Source organism: Macadamia integrifolia, chromosome 1 (assembly GCF_013358625.1).
Source record: "Macadamia integrifolia cultivar HAES 741 chromosome 1, SCU_Mint_v3, whole genome shotgun sequence".
Lineage (NCBI taxonomy): Eukaryota > Viridiplantae > Streptophyta > Magnoliopsida > Proteales > Proteaceae > Macadamia > Macadamia integrifolia.
In genome coordinates, this window is record NC_056557.1 from 21,646,509 (window position 1) to 21,663,512 (window position 17,004).

General features: G+C 40.4%; 1 protein-coding gene across 3 annotated transcripts in view; it reads left to right on the plus strand.

Moving 5' to 3' along the window:
- Positions 1-17,004, plus strand: part of LOC122081447 (probable cyclic nucleotide-gated ion channel 20, chloroplastic) — a 259,284-nt gene that overhangs the window by 98,683 nt on the left and 143,597 nt on the right. For all 3 annotated transcript variants that reach the window (XM_042648600.1, XM_042648608.1, XM_042648596.1), the window contains exon 3: positions 11,566-11,664. In XM_042648600.1, coding sequence (XP_042504534.1) covers positions 11,566-11,664 — 99 coding nt within the window. The remainder of the gene's footprint in view (positions 1-11,565; positions 11,665-17,004) is intronic.

A 17,004-nucleotide genomic window follows, 5' to 3' on the forward strand; every position in this document is an offset into this window, starting at 1 on the left:
TTTGATGTTTTGATGGAGAACCCTTAGGGAAGGGAGGGGAAATCAGAGTAGAGATGGGGAAAAGGAGATCACACTCACACATTCATTCAATAATCAAATTACTCTTTAAATCTTCAGTCGATTACAACCAATATATAGAAAAATAGGAACATGAAATTAGAAACTTAACTGAAATGGAAACTAGCCTAAATTAGAAAACAACTATAAAAGGAAACCAAAGCAAGGAAATAAATCCTACTCCTACGTTCAAGTTTGGAAACTAAAAGCATGAAATAAAATACTAGGTAAACTACTAATTTTATTTCCAACCCTTGTTGGACCAAAACCCTGGGCTGGACCGGTTCTTCTTGGCTCTTGGCTTCCAAAGCCGGTCATGCTGGTCCAACCAAGAAAGGGCAGCCATATCTGCATCAAAGATAGATCATCTCTCGAACTTATTATCCCTTGTCCACTTGATCACTATTCTTACTAGTGAATATTGGCTTCAAGAGGGGTGTTCGATGGCTTACAACCGAGCATCCCTGTCTTAGATAACAGGTTAAGGATATATTTCTATTGAGATAGAAAGATACCCTTGGTGTAGAGGGTAACTTCAATGCCAAAAAAGTAGTGCAACTTGCCAAGGTCCTTGATCTCAAATTCTTGACCTAGGTAAGCTTTGAGACACGGGAGTTCCTCTTTGTCACTGCCAGTGACAACAATGTCGTCCACATGAACATTGAGGATGGCAATCTTGGAACCAGATTGCTTGATAAACAATGTGTGATCGGCATGGCTTTGAGTGTAGATGGAATCTCCCAAGCGAAGCATGAGGACGAGATTGCTTTAACCCATATGGTGCGCACTTGAGCTCGAAAACTTTCCCTCCTCTTTGGTAGCCTCTCGGGTCTCTGCACCAATCTTCTCAAATCCCACATCTTCATCTGTGGGGTCTCTGATGCTTCCAGAGCCCGCCTTCTCGAGATAACGGGATTCTCCCTTGGCTCTCTCCCTGTCAAGTACCTCAGTCTCCCCCTCATCCCTACTATGAAAGGGCTCGCTTTGACCGTTAGGAGTAGGTAACCCGTTCCCTGTCTTTCTTTCTATTGCATTCTGTCTTATCGTATCACAATTTTGTTCTGCGATATTGAGAATCCCGTCATACCTCGGTGCTAGATCTAGGATAATCTTTGTTTCTAGCCCTGGGGCTATTACAATAGCAATTAAGAATTCTCAATGTACTAGTTACTGCAGTGCATCAAGGATGTAATCATCGATTCTCCCGAGATGCACAGGACCCGATCCACATATTAATGACGAGGAGCGCATTTTTGCTATGCTACTAATACTTGTACTGGCTCTGCTATTCTGCCCCAGCCCGGCTGAGGAAGAGTTAGGGGAGTAAAAGGCTCTCTGCCCACCACTGTACACCTATTCTTGACTTCTTGAGAAAGAGGCTTCAACTATGGAAGAGAAAACTCCTCTCTTATGATGGGTGGCTTGAGCTCACTAGAGCTATGCTCCCATCTATGTGCCTATACTGGTCTGGAGTCTTTGTTGTCCCCCTCTCCACTATCAAAGCCATTATGTCTTTCCTTTGTTCCTTCCTTTGGAAAGGTACAAAAGCCAGCAAATTCCTCCACCCCATCTGCTGGAGCATTGCCTGTTTCCCCAAATCTGAAGGTGCCCTGGGTCTTAGGCGTATCAAAGACATTAACTTTGCGGGCATCCTTAAACTTATCTGGAAGATTGTGACCAAACACAACAATATTTGGGTAATTTGGGTCTACTCCTACCTCCTTAAGAAGGATTCCCTTTAGACCACTTCTCCTGGCCTGGAGGCCTCTTGGGTCTGGCGGGGCATCCTCAACTTAAGACCCATTGCAATTGACGCCATCTCCTTCTCCATTGGCAATGGTGCCTCTACCTGACCCTTGGCATTCTTCAGGTGTTCTCCTCGCTGTTATTAGCCCCTGGATGGTCTACTCCTCTGGTCTTGATCGTTTTGCTTCTATCTCTTCCATCATCCTCAACGATGACTGGGCCCTCCCCCTTCCCCTCCTTAAATGACATCTGGTCCTCTCTCCCCCCCTTTCCCTAGCCAGAGAGGAAAAGGATTCTATTCCTTGGAATACCTTCCCCCTCCAGTTTGTTTAGCTCCACTTTTGCCTATGACTTTGTCATATCCAAAGCCCCTCTTCTTCTTTGGCATAGAGTCCTCTGGTTTAAAGGCCACATTCCCTGCCATAGCTTCACTGCTTGGTGAGCTATTTCCAGCTATCTCCCTATGCAGTCCTTCCTCATCTATCGTCATAGTCAGGTTCCTCCTGCATGTTGCCTGTGTTGGAATGAAACTGAAGATGTTGACCACCTCTTCTATTGTCCCTTCTCCTTGGAGAAAAGTCCTCAATCGTTGTTGACCTTCTAGGAGAAGGGTTCTCCCATTTAATAGAGAATAGATCTGGGTAGATATGACATTTTCTTGCCCCACCATTTGTGACATTGCTGGGAAGCTCGCATCTTGTGCCACCATCAACCACCTCTGGATGGAGCGGAACCTTGGTAGATGAACGTCCATCTCCCGTTCTTATAACAAGATTTGGAATGCCATCTGCTTTGACGTCAGCTCTAAGCTTGCTTCCCTCCCCTATTGTAGGGTTAGACATTCCTCTTTCTTACTTTGTCTCAACTTAGGACAATACCTTCTCTCCACCTTTCTCCTGTTTCTTTTTTTTTGCTAATTAGAATGTGGTGAGGAATGTAAGTAGTCCCTATTTTCTCTCCTCTCTTTCGGTCCTTCTCCCACATTCTCCCTCTTACTTTCTCCCACATTCTCCTTCTTTCTTTCCTTCTCTCTCTTTACAAACACTCTTCACTCTCTTTTTCATTCTCTTTTTTTTTTTCTCTTAACTCCTCTTTTATACATGCTCCCTCGGTCTTACTCTCCTTGTTTCTCTCCAATTTTATTTTCTCCTTTACCTCTTTTCTTTCTCCTAGATTCCCTCATCAAGACTGATTTTAGAAGGAGAGGTCACACATGCACTCACTTTCCTTCTTAATCTCTAACTGTAACTCTCTTAGGTAGTTAACAAAATGGGGCCCACAAATCAAATTAAAATAAAAGAATAATGATCCACTTCAAAGCAAACAATGAGACTTGAACCTTAGACCTTTTAATCAACTAGAGTTTCAACAACTAAGCTAGATGCTCACTTGTTTACTAGTCCACAATATATATATATATATATATTTAACTTATGGTTGGCTACACTGATATAGCACTGCACTATCTCTGACTGACAAACAAGCGTTACACATTAACCAATAGATAGATAGATCATCTCACCTCAAATTTCCAATGATCACGCATCAAAATTTAAGATCCTTTGATAGCCACTAGCACAGTGTTTGGGACAAAAGTGAAAAGTCCAATTTACCCCTGTATTTTGGACATTAGTATTACAAAGTGAGTTACCATTAATTTTGGATCTTGCTCAAATCTTCTTGTTGGGCAGCAAATTGTTGCTTCCACTTTGTTCCTCTATTCCCCAAGCATTAGTTCCAAGGTTGTATGGGAGGGATTTGGTCAGAAGAGCAAGAAAATAGGAGATTTGGAGGTTTTAAGAGGAAATGATGAAATGGGTTGAAACTTGGTATTTAAAGGTAAGACTTTGTAGTGTTTTGGTCGATATTCAGCAGAACGAAAAATAGTACTAAATTTTCTACCAAAACCTTGTATATTTTATGAAAAAGTTTCTTGTGGAGGAGTGCGGTTCCTGAGCATGTGCAAGAGTCAATGAGAGTGCACAAGGAAGCATCCATAGAGGAGTCATTTTCCCTTTCGTGAGGGGTGAGCCGGTTACTTCTCCCCCATGTGTTTGGGTGTAGGGGCCACACTCCCCCGTAGAAAACATTTTTCTATATTTATATATCACATATGGTTTTGTTTCTATACTTGTCGAAATCGAAAAAAAAAGTATAAGATTTTGCTGAAATCTTGCAAAACCTTGTACTTTGCTCCTCTTCGGCCCAAAAGTTGCACCCGGACTGGTTAATATTCCAGGTTTTGCCAGCCACGGAGAATCTGAACACGTTCCTTCTCGAGTGTTTTATATATCTTTTCTTCATCCTGGGGGTTGGAGGTACCTATAGTGATCATACTCCTCTTGAAGACCGATAATAGTGTTTAATATACTTCGAGATAGTCCCGTCTCCTTGCTTCATTGTAATGACCTTCTAGAGGAGTTAGTAGACCTTAGCCGAGTGTCCCACTTGGTTAAAAGTCTTTGATACACTATCCTTCTTTTCTCATAAACCTTATACCAATCTTATGTTTCATAGAAAAGATCAACCATGTCATAACGGTTGAGTTCTTGGTCTCCCATTTTTGAGATGTTGGATCACTTGAATTAGGAGCCTTAATGGTACCTGTGAGGCTATAATGTACCCTAACTTCGTCCAACTTAGTAGAGACAGTTTCACTAATTGAGTCCAATCTAAATGGTTAGTGTTGTCCAACATTACAATGTATATTCGGGTGTTGGGGTTCTCAAAGGCAATTAGTATGGGGTTAATACTAATTGAACCACTAGCTGAAGCTTTCATAGGTCCACTGCATAGTTTTTAAGGTGGTAAGGCGACGGAGGCATTTGAGGGTCTTTCAGAGCGCCTTAGCGATAAGGCGGGCATAAAGCGTCGCCTTATCGACTAAAGCGTTCTTGTGTAATTTTTTTATAAAACCAATCTATTTGGCTCAAATTCTAGTTGAATCCTATTACTCATATGTTAAATAAATATTAAAGGTTCATATTCATACCAATGAAAACAAATCAATAAAGTGAATAAACTAAGTTCATCTTCATCAATCATCATAACATGTTAACATATAATATAAATACATAATTATGAAACAAAATTATAAATATAAAGAAAAGAAGACATAAAAAATACAAGTATTTATTATACTTACCTCTATAATGCAAAAATGAGTGCCTAAGTCCTAACGTCATCCACTATATTTCTACTCCTGTCAAAGAAGAATGAAGCTCACCGCTGCCGGAGCAAAATGGTGGTATGGATCAATGGTTCTTCCTTGTTCCTTGATTCTTTCTCAAAGCCCTTTCTTAAAACCCTTGACAAAATCCAAACCCTGTTTGTGAATCGTGTTTTTGTTTTGTTTGTTTTGGTTATTTTTTATGGAGTAAAGCTGATCCCATACATCTCAAGTGTTAACAAAACCATACACCTACCAATAAAAAATCTATATTTGGAATCTTCATCAAGTAATTTTAAAATGTGTTTAAAAAAAAAAAAAACCTATAAGGCGCCACTTCACATAAGGCGGAGCACTGCCTTACCATCTCTAGAACGCATCAGCGCCAAGGCGCTGCTAAGGCGTCGCCTTACCAACGCCTTAAAAACTGTGGTCCACTGGCCTCTGACAAGATATATAAACACACTTAGAAAGTTGATTTGATATCCAAACCAAATGAGGAGTACACACTTTGCCTAAATACTCCTTCCCAGTAGTGAGAAAAAATTCTAGTAAGAAGGCAAACTAGAAAAGTTGAAGAAACTCAAATCACATACACCTTTCAAGGTGTGACTTCATACCATGATAACTCTTAAAACCCAATGAGGTAACTGACCAACAAACATCAACCGAAAGCATCTCACAAAGCATTTCAGATAAAAAGTGCAAGAACACAAATTTGGCCAGCCCATGGGAAAGTGAGTTGTGCTCCAATAGGTCATTCTCTCAGAAGCCAAGGCCATTTAGGCAATTCTAGCAAGCCTAGCCCCGCTTGCAATTGATGCTCAATGAGAAAGAGAGGCTAGACCAAAAAGTTGACATTTACTATGTTTTGCCTCCCTTGTTCTTTACTCTGTCCGAAAAGTCTCCAATCTTCTTCCATTTGGACCTCTAGTTGAGGAGAGAACTCCATTAGACCTCCTAGTTGTCTTCTCACATGGTACAACCTATATTGGAGCCCTCTACTCTTCTAGGGTTCCAAAAAGATGCACAATGAATGAGAGAGCTGCTGGTCCACTCTCAAACCCTCTTTGATACCAAGTTGAAAGTAGTGCAATGATCAAGAGAAGAGAAGAGGTGATAATAAGAAGAGGAGAAGAGATGATGAGAGGAAGAAGAGACGAGAAGAAGAGAATGTTTGTGCAGTGTCTTGGGGAGAGAATCAATTTCTCTCCACTATATTGATTCACTTGTGTTATGAGAAATCGCATACCTTCTATGCGAATATAAGGTAGCTAGCGGAGTTTAAAAGATAAAAGCACAACACACGATAATAACACAGTACCCAAAGTACTCTTATTACATAAACTTTAACAGTGACATGCTTTAGGGCATGTTCCGTCTACCATGCTTGGCCAGGTGAGGGAGGTTGGAGCCTCGATTGCGTGGAGGATCAAACCTTCTGGTGGTGGATTCGAAAAAAATACCTAAAGCATTGGGCTCTGGTAACAAGTTGGAACAAGAAGATTAGAGAATGATTTGGCTTATCAAATATGTAGAAGGCCAAGGTGGTAGTGGAGTTGGCAAGGGACCTTCGCCACAAGAAGCGTGCGGTTCTGAGTTTGACTCCTCTTACCTCCTTGGGGCCATTCAGTTGGGGGCGTTTAGTGCTCTTCATTACTTATCAGTGAAATTTGAATGGTTCTCATTCAACCTTAGTATGACCCGGTCCATGCGGTTGTAGGGTTAGTATGGGCCCACAAGACTATTGAGGCCAAAGGCCTGGATACCTGTCGTTGGGAGAAAAAAAAATTAGCATGATAGAGGCCTTTCTTATTTATAATGAAGATACAGAGTACAAAGGGATAAAGATGGTATGTAGTACCACTCCATATGTGGTATGGACTACAAGGCTAGGAAGCACACAAAGTGGCATAAATGTATATATTAACAATCGCCACATCTGTAGGCCACGATTCCATGGTCCTTGCATGTGGAGTTCACTCGACACTGAGGGAGAAGTGTTGGCCCGTACTCGTCTTCTTAGGAGTGGAGCTCTCGTCCTCCCTGCTTTGATACCATGATTGCTACTGTATCACCTAAAAGCTTGAACTGTTAGCGTAAATGTATACATCAACAAATAACCCAAGTCATTTAGGAACTTTAAGAGTCCATGTAGTTATTAGTGTGGGTCCTACTTTTTGTTAGTTATGTTCCTATTTTGTTGTAGGTAGATGTTGGAGTTTGTTAGTTGAGTCCCTACTTTGTTGGAGTTGTAGGTGGAGTTATTTAATTCCATTAGCAATGTTTATTTAAGGTTGAGAATCAATGAAAATGATCATCTTTGGCAAACAAACTAAACACAAGTGTGCAACTGGAGGTTTTGGTTTCCCTAGAAGCAATCCATGTTTTTTAGTTTTTCGTTGGTTGTAGTTAGCAAAATAGGGACAGCTGATAGAGATGTCCTATGGAATGATCTTCGTCATATTGCAAGGCAGATTGAATCCCCCCCTTGGGGGATATGTGGGGATTTCAATGTTTTGGTTTCCCTAGAAGCAATCCATTTTTTTTTAGTTTTTCGTCGGTTGTAGTTGGAAAAATAGGGACGGCTGACAGAGATGTCCTATGGAATGATCTCCGTCATATTGCAAGGCAGATTGGATCCTACCCTTGGGGGATATGTGGGGATTTCAATATGGTAAGATTCAATCATGAGAAACAAGGAGGGGGTGGCTTTAGATATTGCAAATGAAGATGCTTAAATGATTGCATTGATGTATAGCTGTCGATGATCTTAGATGGTTTGGTATCAAATACTCTTGGAATAATAAAAGATTAGGCGATGCCTGCATTGCTTGCAAGTTGGATATGGATATATTGTTAGTGAATGAAACATTGCTTTCTGTCTTCCCTTCTTCCCGTGCTTCTTTTGAGGCTCCTGATATTTATGATCCTAGCCCTATTTCCCTCTTAGTTTAACCTTACACATCTTTTGGTCCTAAACCTTTAAAATTTTTTGACATGTGGTCTTCCCATCTTGACTATCCTGCCATTGTTAAGGAATCTTGGCTTAAGCCTTTCCAGGATTTCTTTACTCCTCTATTTGCTTTGGCCAGAAAGCTTAGGAATAAAAGAAGCCCTCAAAGCCTGCAATACTAACTCCTTCGGGAATATCTCTTCTCAAGTTATTGATTGCAGGAACAAGCTTACCTCCATCCAGATTCAACTTTAGTCTAAACATCTAAATCTTTGTCTGGTTGAAGAAGAAAAGTTGGAGACAGCAAACCTCTCCTGTCCTTGCCCGTTTTATGAGACAGAAGGTTAGGATCAATTAGTTGGAATTAGGTGCTTCAAACTCGACTTACTTCCACCAATTTGTGAAGGCTAGAAACAACCTCAACTCCATTCCAAAGCTAACTACCCCAGATGGAAGTCATGTCTATAAAGTGGATGAGATAAAAGGATTTGTTGTTGATCATTTCAAAAAATTGTTCAAGCTTGGCCCTTCTCCTACTAGCCCCATTTCGAAGGTCTTATCAACAAATTCATCCTTGATAATTTAGACAATTTGCTTTTGGTTATTCCCTTAGAAGATGAAATTACAACTACTATTCTCTCTCACATGGCAAGCGAAGCTCCTGGTCTAGATGGGTTCAATATGCGATTTTTTTCCTCTTCTTGGGATATCATCAAAGAGGATTTGATCAAAGCAATCAAGAGTTTCTTCTTCAACCCCAGTCAGATCAAAGGGATTAGTCACACCTTCCTTTGTCTCATCCCTAAGAAAGAGGGAGCCAATACTATGAATGAGTTTAGGCAATCTCTTTATGTATCCTTCTGTACGAATTCATAGCCAAGATTCTCGCCAACAGATTAAAGCTTGTGATTGACTCCCTTGTCAACGACAACTAATTGGTTTCATTCCTGGGAGAAGCATAGGTGACAACATTTTCCTCTGCCATGAGATTGTTAGAGGATTTGATAGAAAATCTCACTCCTCTGTTACCCTCATGAAGATTGACATCCATAAGGCATTTGATTGGTTGAGATGGGATTTCATTGTCTCAGTTCTGAACAAGATGGGATTCTCGCCATTGTTCACTTATTGGATTTACCATTGCACTGCTTCTTCTCGTTTCTTAGTCTCGGTTAATGGTAGTCCGGCTGGATGCTTCTCTTCTGAGGTTATTCGCCAGGGACGCCCTCTATCTCCTTATATATTTTTCCTGGCCATGGAAGTCCGCTCTAGAAGTTTGCAAGTTGCCACTGGTCAACATCTTATATCTGTCATTCCAAAGTGTAAAGCTATCAAGCTTACTCACTTTGCATTTGTAGATGATTTGATGATCTTCTCTAAAGCTGATTCTACTTCCCTAGAATCCATTATGCAATGCTTGAATCAATTTGCTTCTCTGTCTAAGCTCCGTATCAACCCTACAAAATCTTTCATCTTCTTGGCTAGGGTCTCTGATTCTACCAAGGCTTCTTTGCTTGAGAAGACCAGATTTTTGCTGGGTCTCCTTCCGGTCATGTATCTTGGGCTGCCTCTAATCCTAGTTAGACTCTCCGCTCATCATTGTACCCTATGCTCAACCTCATCAGAAGGCACCTCCAACTTTAGAAAGGAAAGCTCCCATCCTTTGCAGGACGTTTAGAGCTCATTCAATTGGTTCTTCAAGCCTCTTACATTTTCTGGTCCGGTATTTATGGGTTGCCAAAGTGCACTATCTCCAAGCTTGAATCCATTTTTTCCTCTTTCCTTTGGAAAGGTAGTGACTACTCTAAGATATCTTCGACCTATAAGTTGGGCTGCTGTTTGTCTTCCTAAAGCGGAAGGGGTTTTAGGATTGAGGCGCGTTAAGGATGTTAATACAACTGGTATCATCAAGCTCGTTTGGAAGCTAGTCACAAAGAAGAAAGGTATATGGGTTGATTGGGTCTACTCGAGCCTTCTCCGGTCGGATACTTTTTGGATAGTGCGGATCCCTTTTGATGCCTCCTTGGTCTGGCGTAAGATTATCTCTCTCCACCCATTTATCTCTGAAGCTATTTCCTCTGAGATTGGTGATGGGACCAATACTTAACTTCGGTTTGACCCTTGGCATCCCAAAGGAGTTTTCTACCATTCCATAAGTGCTAGAGTGATCTATAGTTCGGGTTTGACTAAGTATGCAGTTGTGCCTGATATCTTATCCTCTGGTAATTGGACCTCCCGTTCCAATCCTCGACCTAGCTTGCAGATATATGGAACTCATTGCCGGTCATCCCTAAATCTTAGCAGTGAAGACATGATACTATCCTCTGGATGCCTTCCTCTACAAGGCTCTTCAGTGGCAAGGTTGCTTGGGAGTTTGTCAGGAATCGTGGGCACTCCTCCCCTTGGCAGAAACTCATCTGGTTCAAGCATTACATTCCTCGTTAGAGCTTCACAGCTTCAAGAGTCTTCTCAAATTGCTTGCCTATCTTTCCTCATTCAGAGAGGCATTCCTGCAGCCCCATTGTGTTTCCTTTGTGGTAATAAACCGGAGGACATTGATCATCTCTTTTTTGCTTGCACTGTTTCATCCTCTATCTGGAAAGGGATCCTTGCCAAATGCTAGCCGAAAAATAGGAGAATTCTTCCATTTCAGAGGGAGTCGATTTGGATGGATATGACGTTTCAAGGAAAGTCCATTTGTGATATTGTGGGAAAACTCGCCTTCTGTGCAATCATAAACCAGATCTGGATGGAAAGAAATCATAGGAAATGGACCTCCAACTCACAATTTTGAAAAGATTTGGGGCTGCATTTCCTTTTACGTTAAAGCCAAGTTTTCCCGTGTTTCTACTATTTGTAATCCCTCACCTCGAAATTGTAATATTGTAGCTTCCTGGGAGATCCCTAGCTCTGTTATCAGGAATGCCCCTCCTCTTTGAGATTGGGTTTTTGTCTTTTTTTCTCTCTCCCCCCCTTCTTAGGGGTTGTATGTTTTTCTTCTTCATCTTTTTGGTAATGAATTTTTTATTCACAAAAAAAAAGCGAAGAAAACGGAGACCATACAACTATGGTTGTTGGAATTGATCAACCAGGTTATATGGATTTATATTTGACAAATAACTTAAAGGGATGAAATCCATACTGAGCAATCAACTTAGTGATTGACAATGTATGTACACAGACCGCTCAAAACCAAAGGTTGAATCCTTTGTCCTCACTGCGTGACTGAGGTGACTTTCTCTCAGGGCTGTGGCTGTAAAGATACAGAGTACACTTATGTTTGTGTTTTTTTTTTAATTATTATTTGAATTATCTGTTTTTAGAATCTTTTCTTTTCCATGTAATGATTTAGTTTTTGATTGCATAAAAAAGGCAGTTGGCCTCGCCAAATTTAATTCCTAGGTTTATGGAATCTTTTTTTCCTGTACTGGTTTGGCTTTTGGTTTCATGAAAATAGAATTTTCCAATGTTCAATTTTATTTCTAGTTTTATCGTTAAGTGATATAATGCTATCTCTCTCTCTGCTCTCATCGTTTAGATTTATAATGTTTGCGCCTCTTCTAGATATTTTTCCTTTCCCCCATCTATTTTTTTCAAGCACATTATTTATTTATTTGTTTTTCTTTTTTGTATTCAGGATAATAAGTGCATAGTTCTTAACTCGCCCTTGACAACAACACTTGTGGTTTTTAGAACAGTTACTGATTTCATTTATTTCATGCACATGCTTATTCAGGTAAGCTATTTTTCTCTTAATAATTTCTGAATCTTCCTTTAATTGATGCAATATCTTTGTTATCTATTGCAGTGCCTTCTTCTCAAACTTGAAGTGAATTGTGAATGAAAATGCAAGAGGGGGTTAGGTTATACCTTTTGATAAAAGGAGATTGATGTATGAAAGGGCTAGTTAACAAGACACTAATAACACGCCATCGCCCTTTTCCCCTTCTCAACAAAACCGTGTGGCCAATAAGGAAACTGTTGAGAATTGGCGTGGTTATAGTTACTCTATAGTTACTGTGGTAACTATCTTTGATAAGGATGCTTAGTCAACAAAGGGAGGCTGCCTTCATTGTCTCAGTGAGGTGGCAGCCTCCTTTTGATTCTCAAAGCTAGGTAAGAGTTTTGGTAAGGCTTCTTCCATTGTCAAAGTTAGGTGAATCCTAATGAACCTAAAAAAAGGATAAAGGCCCAGCAGAAACTGCCAGAAATTACTTGTCTTTCGAGATCCCGCTATAAGTTCTATCCATATACGTTCTGATCGCCAGTTCATACTAGATCCAGTTTGAAGAGTTTGGTGGGAGGACTTTGATGTGTTTTTGAAAGTCTATATAAGGTGTAAGAGCCTTAGAGCTCAATAACAAGAAAAATCATTCTCATCTCTCTTCTCAATTGAAACATCTCTCAAAGTGGAAATGTATTATTCTCGTAAATCTTTAGTGCATAGATGGCTAGTTATAATGATTTCAGATATGACATTGGGGCAGGGGTAAGATTTTTTGTGGAATTGGTGGCAGAAATTGCTGTTCTTAAGTACAAAAATGGTACCATTCTCTGAAACACATCTCATGATAGTTGGGAAAACCATACTTGTATGACGTTGAATCTTTGCAGATTCTCTACTTTGTTTTTTATTTTAATATTAAACTCCTTTTTTTTTTTTGGGGGTAGTTGTAGTAGATTTGTACTGTTTCCTCTTTTATATGAATAAAATTGTTCATTATCCAAAATATTTGCTAAGACATGATATGGAGAGTTTAATGAAGGGGGTATTTGTTTTATTAATTAGTCTCCCACATGGGTTGATTGTATAGACACAAATTTGTACTTGAACTTAATATTATATGGATGTGGAATTAGAAGATGATTTGGTTGGGGGGGGGGGTGGCATTTTTAAAAAATGTCAATATAATAATATGACATCTGATGAGGGCTTGCTTACCTTGTCAAGATGAAAGGGTTTTGATTTTTCATTGTTATCAAAGAAACGATAGGGTGTTGTGGAGGTGTGGAAATCAAACAGGGATAGGATATGCAATTTGCATTCTAGTCACTTAGCTTTCTGAAGCTTGATTGGCACCTTCCAGACCCTGCAGTAGCGGGAGCCTTGTCCACTGGGTTGCTCTTTTTAAATGGCACTTTTCAATCTGATGATGTCAACACCAATGATTGTGGTGAAGGAGAGGAGTTCACCAGCTGCAGCTAATTTGAATAAGGTCCATCTTTACAGATAATTTGTGATGCAGAGTAGTAGGAGATCGATGCATTTGTAGAGGATTTTGTTAATAATGGTGCTGTGGCTGTGGTGGAGGAAGCTCAGCCATAGGAAATGGATGATTGTATTGCTTTTTGGATGGAGCTGCTGGAGAGAGAGTTGGTGGTGGTAAGCAAATTATTTAGGAATTTTTTGGTGGAGCTTACAATTATATGGCTAATTTGCAATGGCGATTGAGAAAGTAGACATTGTTAATCAAATGGATGACCTTGACAACAAACCCAAGACAAGGCAATCTTAGAAGGTTAGAAAATTGTTGGAATGGAGATTAGTGAAAAAGGGGTTAGTGGTAGATTTATGACGGAAAATGTCCAGTATACCTTGGTCCTGAAATTCTTTGTCAAAGATTTTTGTAGATGTGTTTTGGATCGTGTGAGTTGTAATCTCACTATTTTAAGAACTAATAGTCTCAGAGAAACAAATGGAGGAAAATTATTCCATTCTGAGAGCATAATCTATTTGTGGGGTCGTGTTTAATGGAGTTCATCATTTGTTTTTGTTAGAAAATGTAATTAGGTGCCGCAGGGGCACATAGGCCTTTTCCCCCTTCCACCGACCCTTTTTAATGAGTGTCGGCTGAAGAGGGGCCATACTAGTAATTTTGTCTATTCTTTGCTTATTATAAATAAAGGGCTTGTGTGGTCACTTAGATCATTCAAACGTTCTACCCTACTCTCGCTCTTAACATTGTATCAGGGTTAATTTTGTGATCTAGGGTTTTCAGCCTTCTCTTTCTCTCCTTCCAAATATCCTAAGCCTCCATCCTCTCAACCAGTCAACCTCCATCTTATTCGCAACCTCCACCCTCTCCCCTTACTTTGTCTCTGTAATTCTTCATAAGGCAGCACTATTGAGGTGATTCATATGAATCCAGTTGCTGTCCTACGCATCACCTCAATCTTTTAAACCCAAATACCTGCAAGAATTGATTAGGGTTCTTCTCCTCTGTGATTTTTTATTCTTCCCTTCTTGGAGTTTGATTCTTCTTACTTTTAAGAACAAATCTCCACCTATTGCAGTCAAGTACTGTAACTTGGAAGGACTCATCACCACTTGTAAGATTGAAGCCCATCTTCATCTGCAATTCCCCAAAAGTTACGGTTTTCACCACAAACCCTACCCCATCAATTTTTGGGTTCCCTCCCCCAGAATCGATTGATATTTGGAGGAGACCCTCCTCATGACTTCACCCCTAAAGAGAAGATCGACCATCCTTGTGGCCATATCTGCCAAGGTTATGTGTGTGATCCTCATCTTCTTCAAAATTTAAGGTTTTCTCCTAAAACCGTAATTTGCCTATCTCACCAATTCTTCCTCAGAATCAGAGACTGATGTTCCAGCTCAGGGGGAGATGACTCTTGTTTAGCGTACTATTGGAGAGTTTCAGAGGATTCTTGTTGTTAGAAATGGTTTCTCAGATCTGAGCTGCTGCCAAAGAAACCTATGGCCAAATAGGGAATGATGCTCAGGTATTTGATGTGGTGAGGGTGATGATGAGGAGGACGAGGAAAATGAAAAGGATGAAGAAAGTAAGGAGAATGAGGATGATTTTGAAGAAGATGAGTCCCCATTGAATCAGGATCACAAAGGGGTAACTCCTCCACCTCTATACACTTCAGCCCACTATGGTGGTGAGGCTTTCTACATCTGCAGGGCCTAATTATGGAGTAGGATGGAACCAGGTGATGGATGCCATGGAGCTTGGTTTCAAAGGTTTAAACACTCCCTTTGACAACTTGGAGGACAGAGTTATGAACATAGAGAAGGGGGGCCAGAAGTGGAATGACTACCTTGGGATTTCCTCGAACATCCTTGTCACCTCTACCCCGCCTCCTCCTGCTCAGGAGTAGATCTCTCTAGGATTTCAGCTATTTACCTATGTTTCTTCTTTTCTGTTTATGTTTCTAGGTTACTCAAGTTTAACAGTTGTAATGGTGAATGACTTTCTTATTATGTCTTTCTCTTTCTTCTTTTCTTGAAATTTCTCTTTTCCTAATGTAAAGCTTATGCTCTGAATAACATTATCAATGTTATCTGCTTTGACACTTATCTAGTCTTTTATCTGTGTTCTACAACTTACGTCTTTATCTTTAAATTTTTAATTCATTCTAGTCACTAGTATTCCTATTATTTCATAAGTTTGTGACTTAAAGCAGAGCATCGTGCTCTGATACCAAACCTGTTACACCCCACCTTCACTTACTTGAAGGCTTGTGACATGGACACGTTCTCATGTCCCACAATTCAACCAGGATCATTGATGCAGTACTTTAAGACCACAATCATATGAAATGAACTAAGAAACGATAATTATAAGAAACTGTATAAGTAAATACAACTGGTGATCTTTTATTGCTAAAAATCATAATTACATAAAAATGGTTTTTACATCTGCCAAGACATATTTTATGTACTATCCACAGTATTACATCAAATATCTACACAAAAGAATAAAAAATAGAAAATGATAACTATCATCTTCAAAGTGCCCCATAGGCATAGTCTTCACAAACACATCCCTCTTCGTGCTCCACCAGCTTCTTAACCCAAAGCTCATCATCAAGCAGAGTTGGAGTCTCCACAATAGCATTGGAGGGGATAACCTATATTATAATCTAAAAACACACAACAAATGGGGTGAACTTCCACGAAGCCTAGTGAGGGGTGGGACATGTAAGCAAACACAATAAAGTATGTTGCAACATGATGGATCAATAAAGATTAAATGAATGGAGACATGATCCTGATTATTATCACACAAGCCTAACGTCAAACTGAATCCAAATGGGTTCTTAGAGCTAGTGCAACATAGTTGGTATCCCTGGTCCTGGAATTCGCCGTCGGTCCCCCCAACGATACAAGCTAGTTGTGAGTTAGAAGCATACTAGTCCCTACATGTGTACTTTGGTACCTGGTAAGCCCCTATTAGTAATTCGACTAATCCCTAATAACAATGACACAGAAATCACCATCGGCCACGTCGGGCTTGTCTCGACACTGAAATTACGATCGGCCACATCGGACATGTGGGATTAGCCAATACCTTTCCCCTTTTGGTAAGGGGTTATAGCACCCGGGTCTGATATCCTAGCCATTTGCATGTATGAAAGCACATCATATCATAACAGTAAGGCAATCATTAGGAATACGGTACCGGAAACACTATCGGCCATACCGTAGCCCACACAACCACAACCACACTATCCACACACACACTCCAACCACACCTTGAACCCATGCACATTTCACCAACACAATAACAATTTAACAGAATTGAAATACATAATCACATGAGCATACGCAGAATCAAAATAAAATAAACACTCAAATTAAACACAACACCCACTCACCTCTCGTCTCTACGAGCTGTGTACTATCGATACTCTTGTGACATGTAACCTCACCACTTGACGGTTCTATTCATTGGAACCAGAGGAGTTTTAGGTCAGCGGCTAAGTAAGGAAGATGTCTTCTTATGGGTCAAATGACCAATAAAAAGGAAGGTCCAAACTCAGTTTCAAACAGCTCATCAGTGGATGGTCACCTGTTGGAGGTGACCAACTGGTGGGCTAACCAGCTGATGAAACCGAAGGTTCCAAAAATTCTACAGGGTGTTCACCAGTGGAGGCCCATCGGCTGGTGTTCACACACCGGTGACCATTGGCCGATGAAACTAAATTTTGGGTTTCTCTGCCCAGAATCACTTCTTATGCCATTTTGGTCCTTTTAGCAGATCTTCCTTCCCTACTTTGGAACCGTCCTTTGCGCTGGTTCTTACGGAGGAGTGCTGTCGTAACTCTA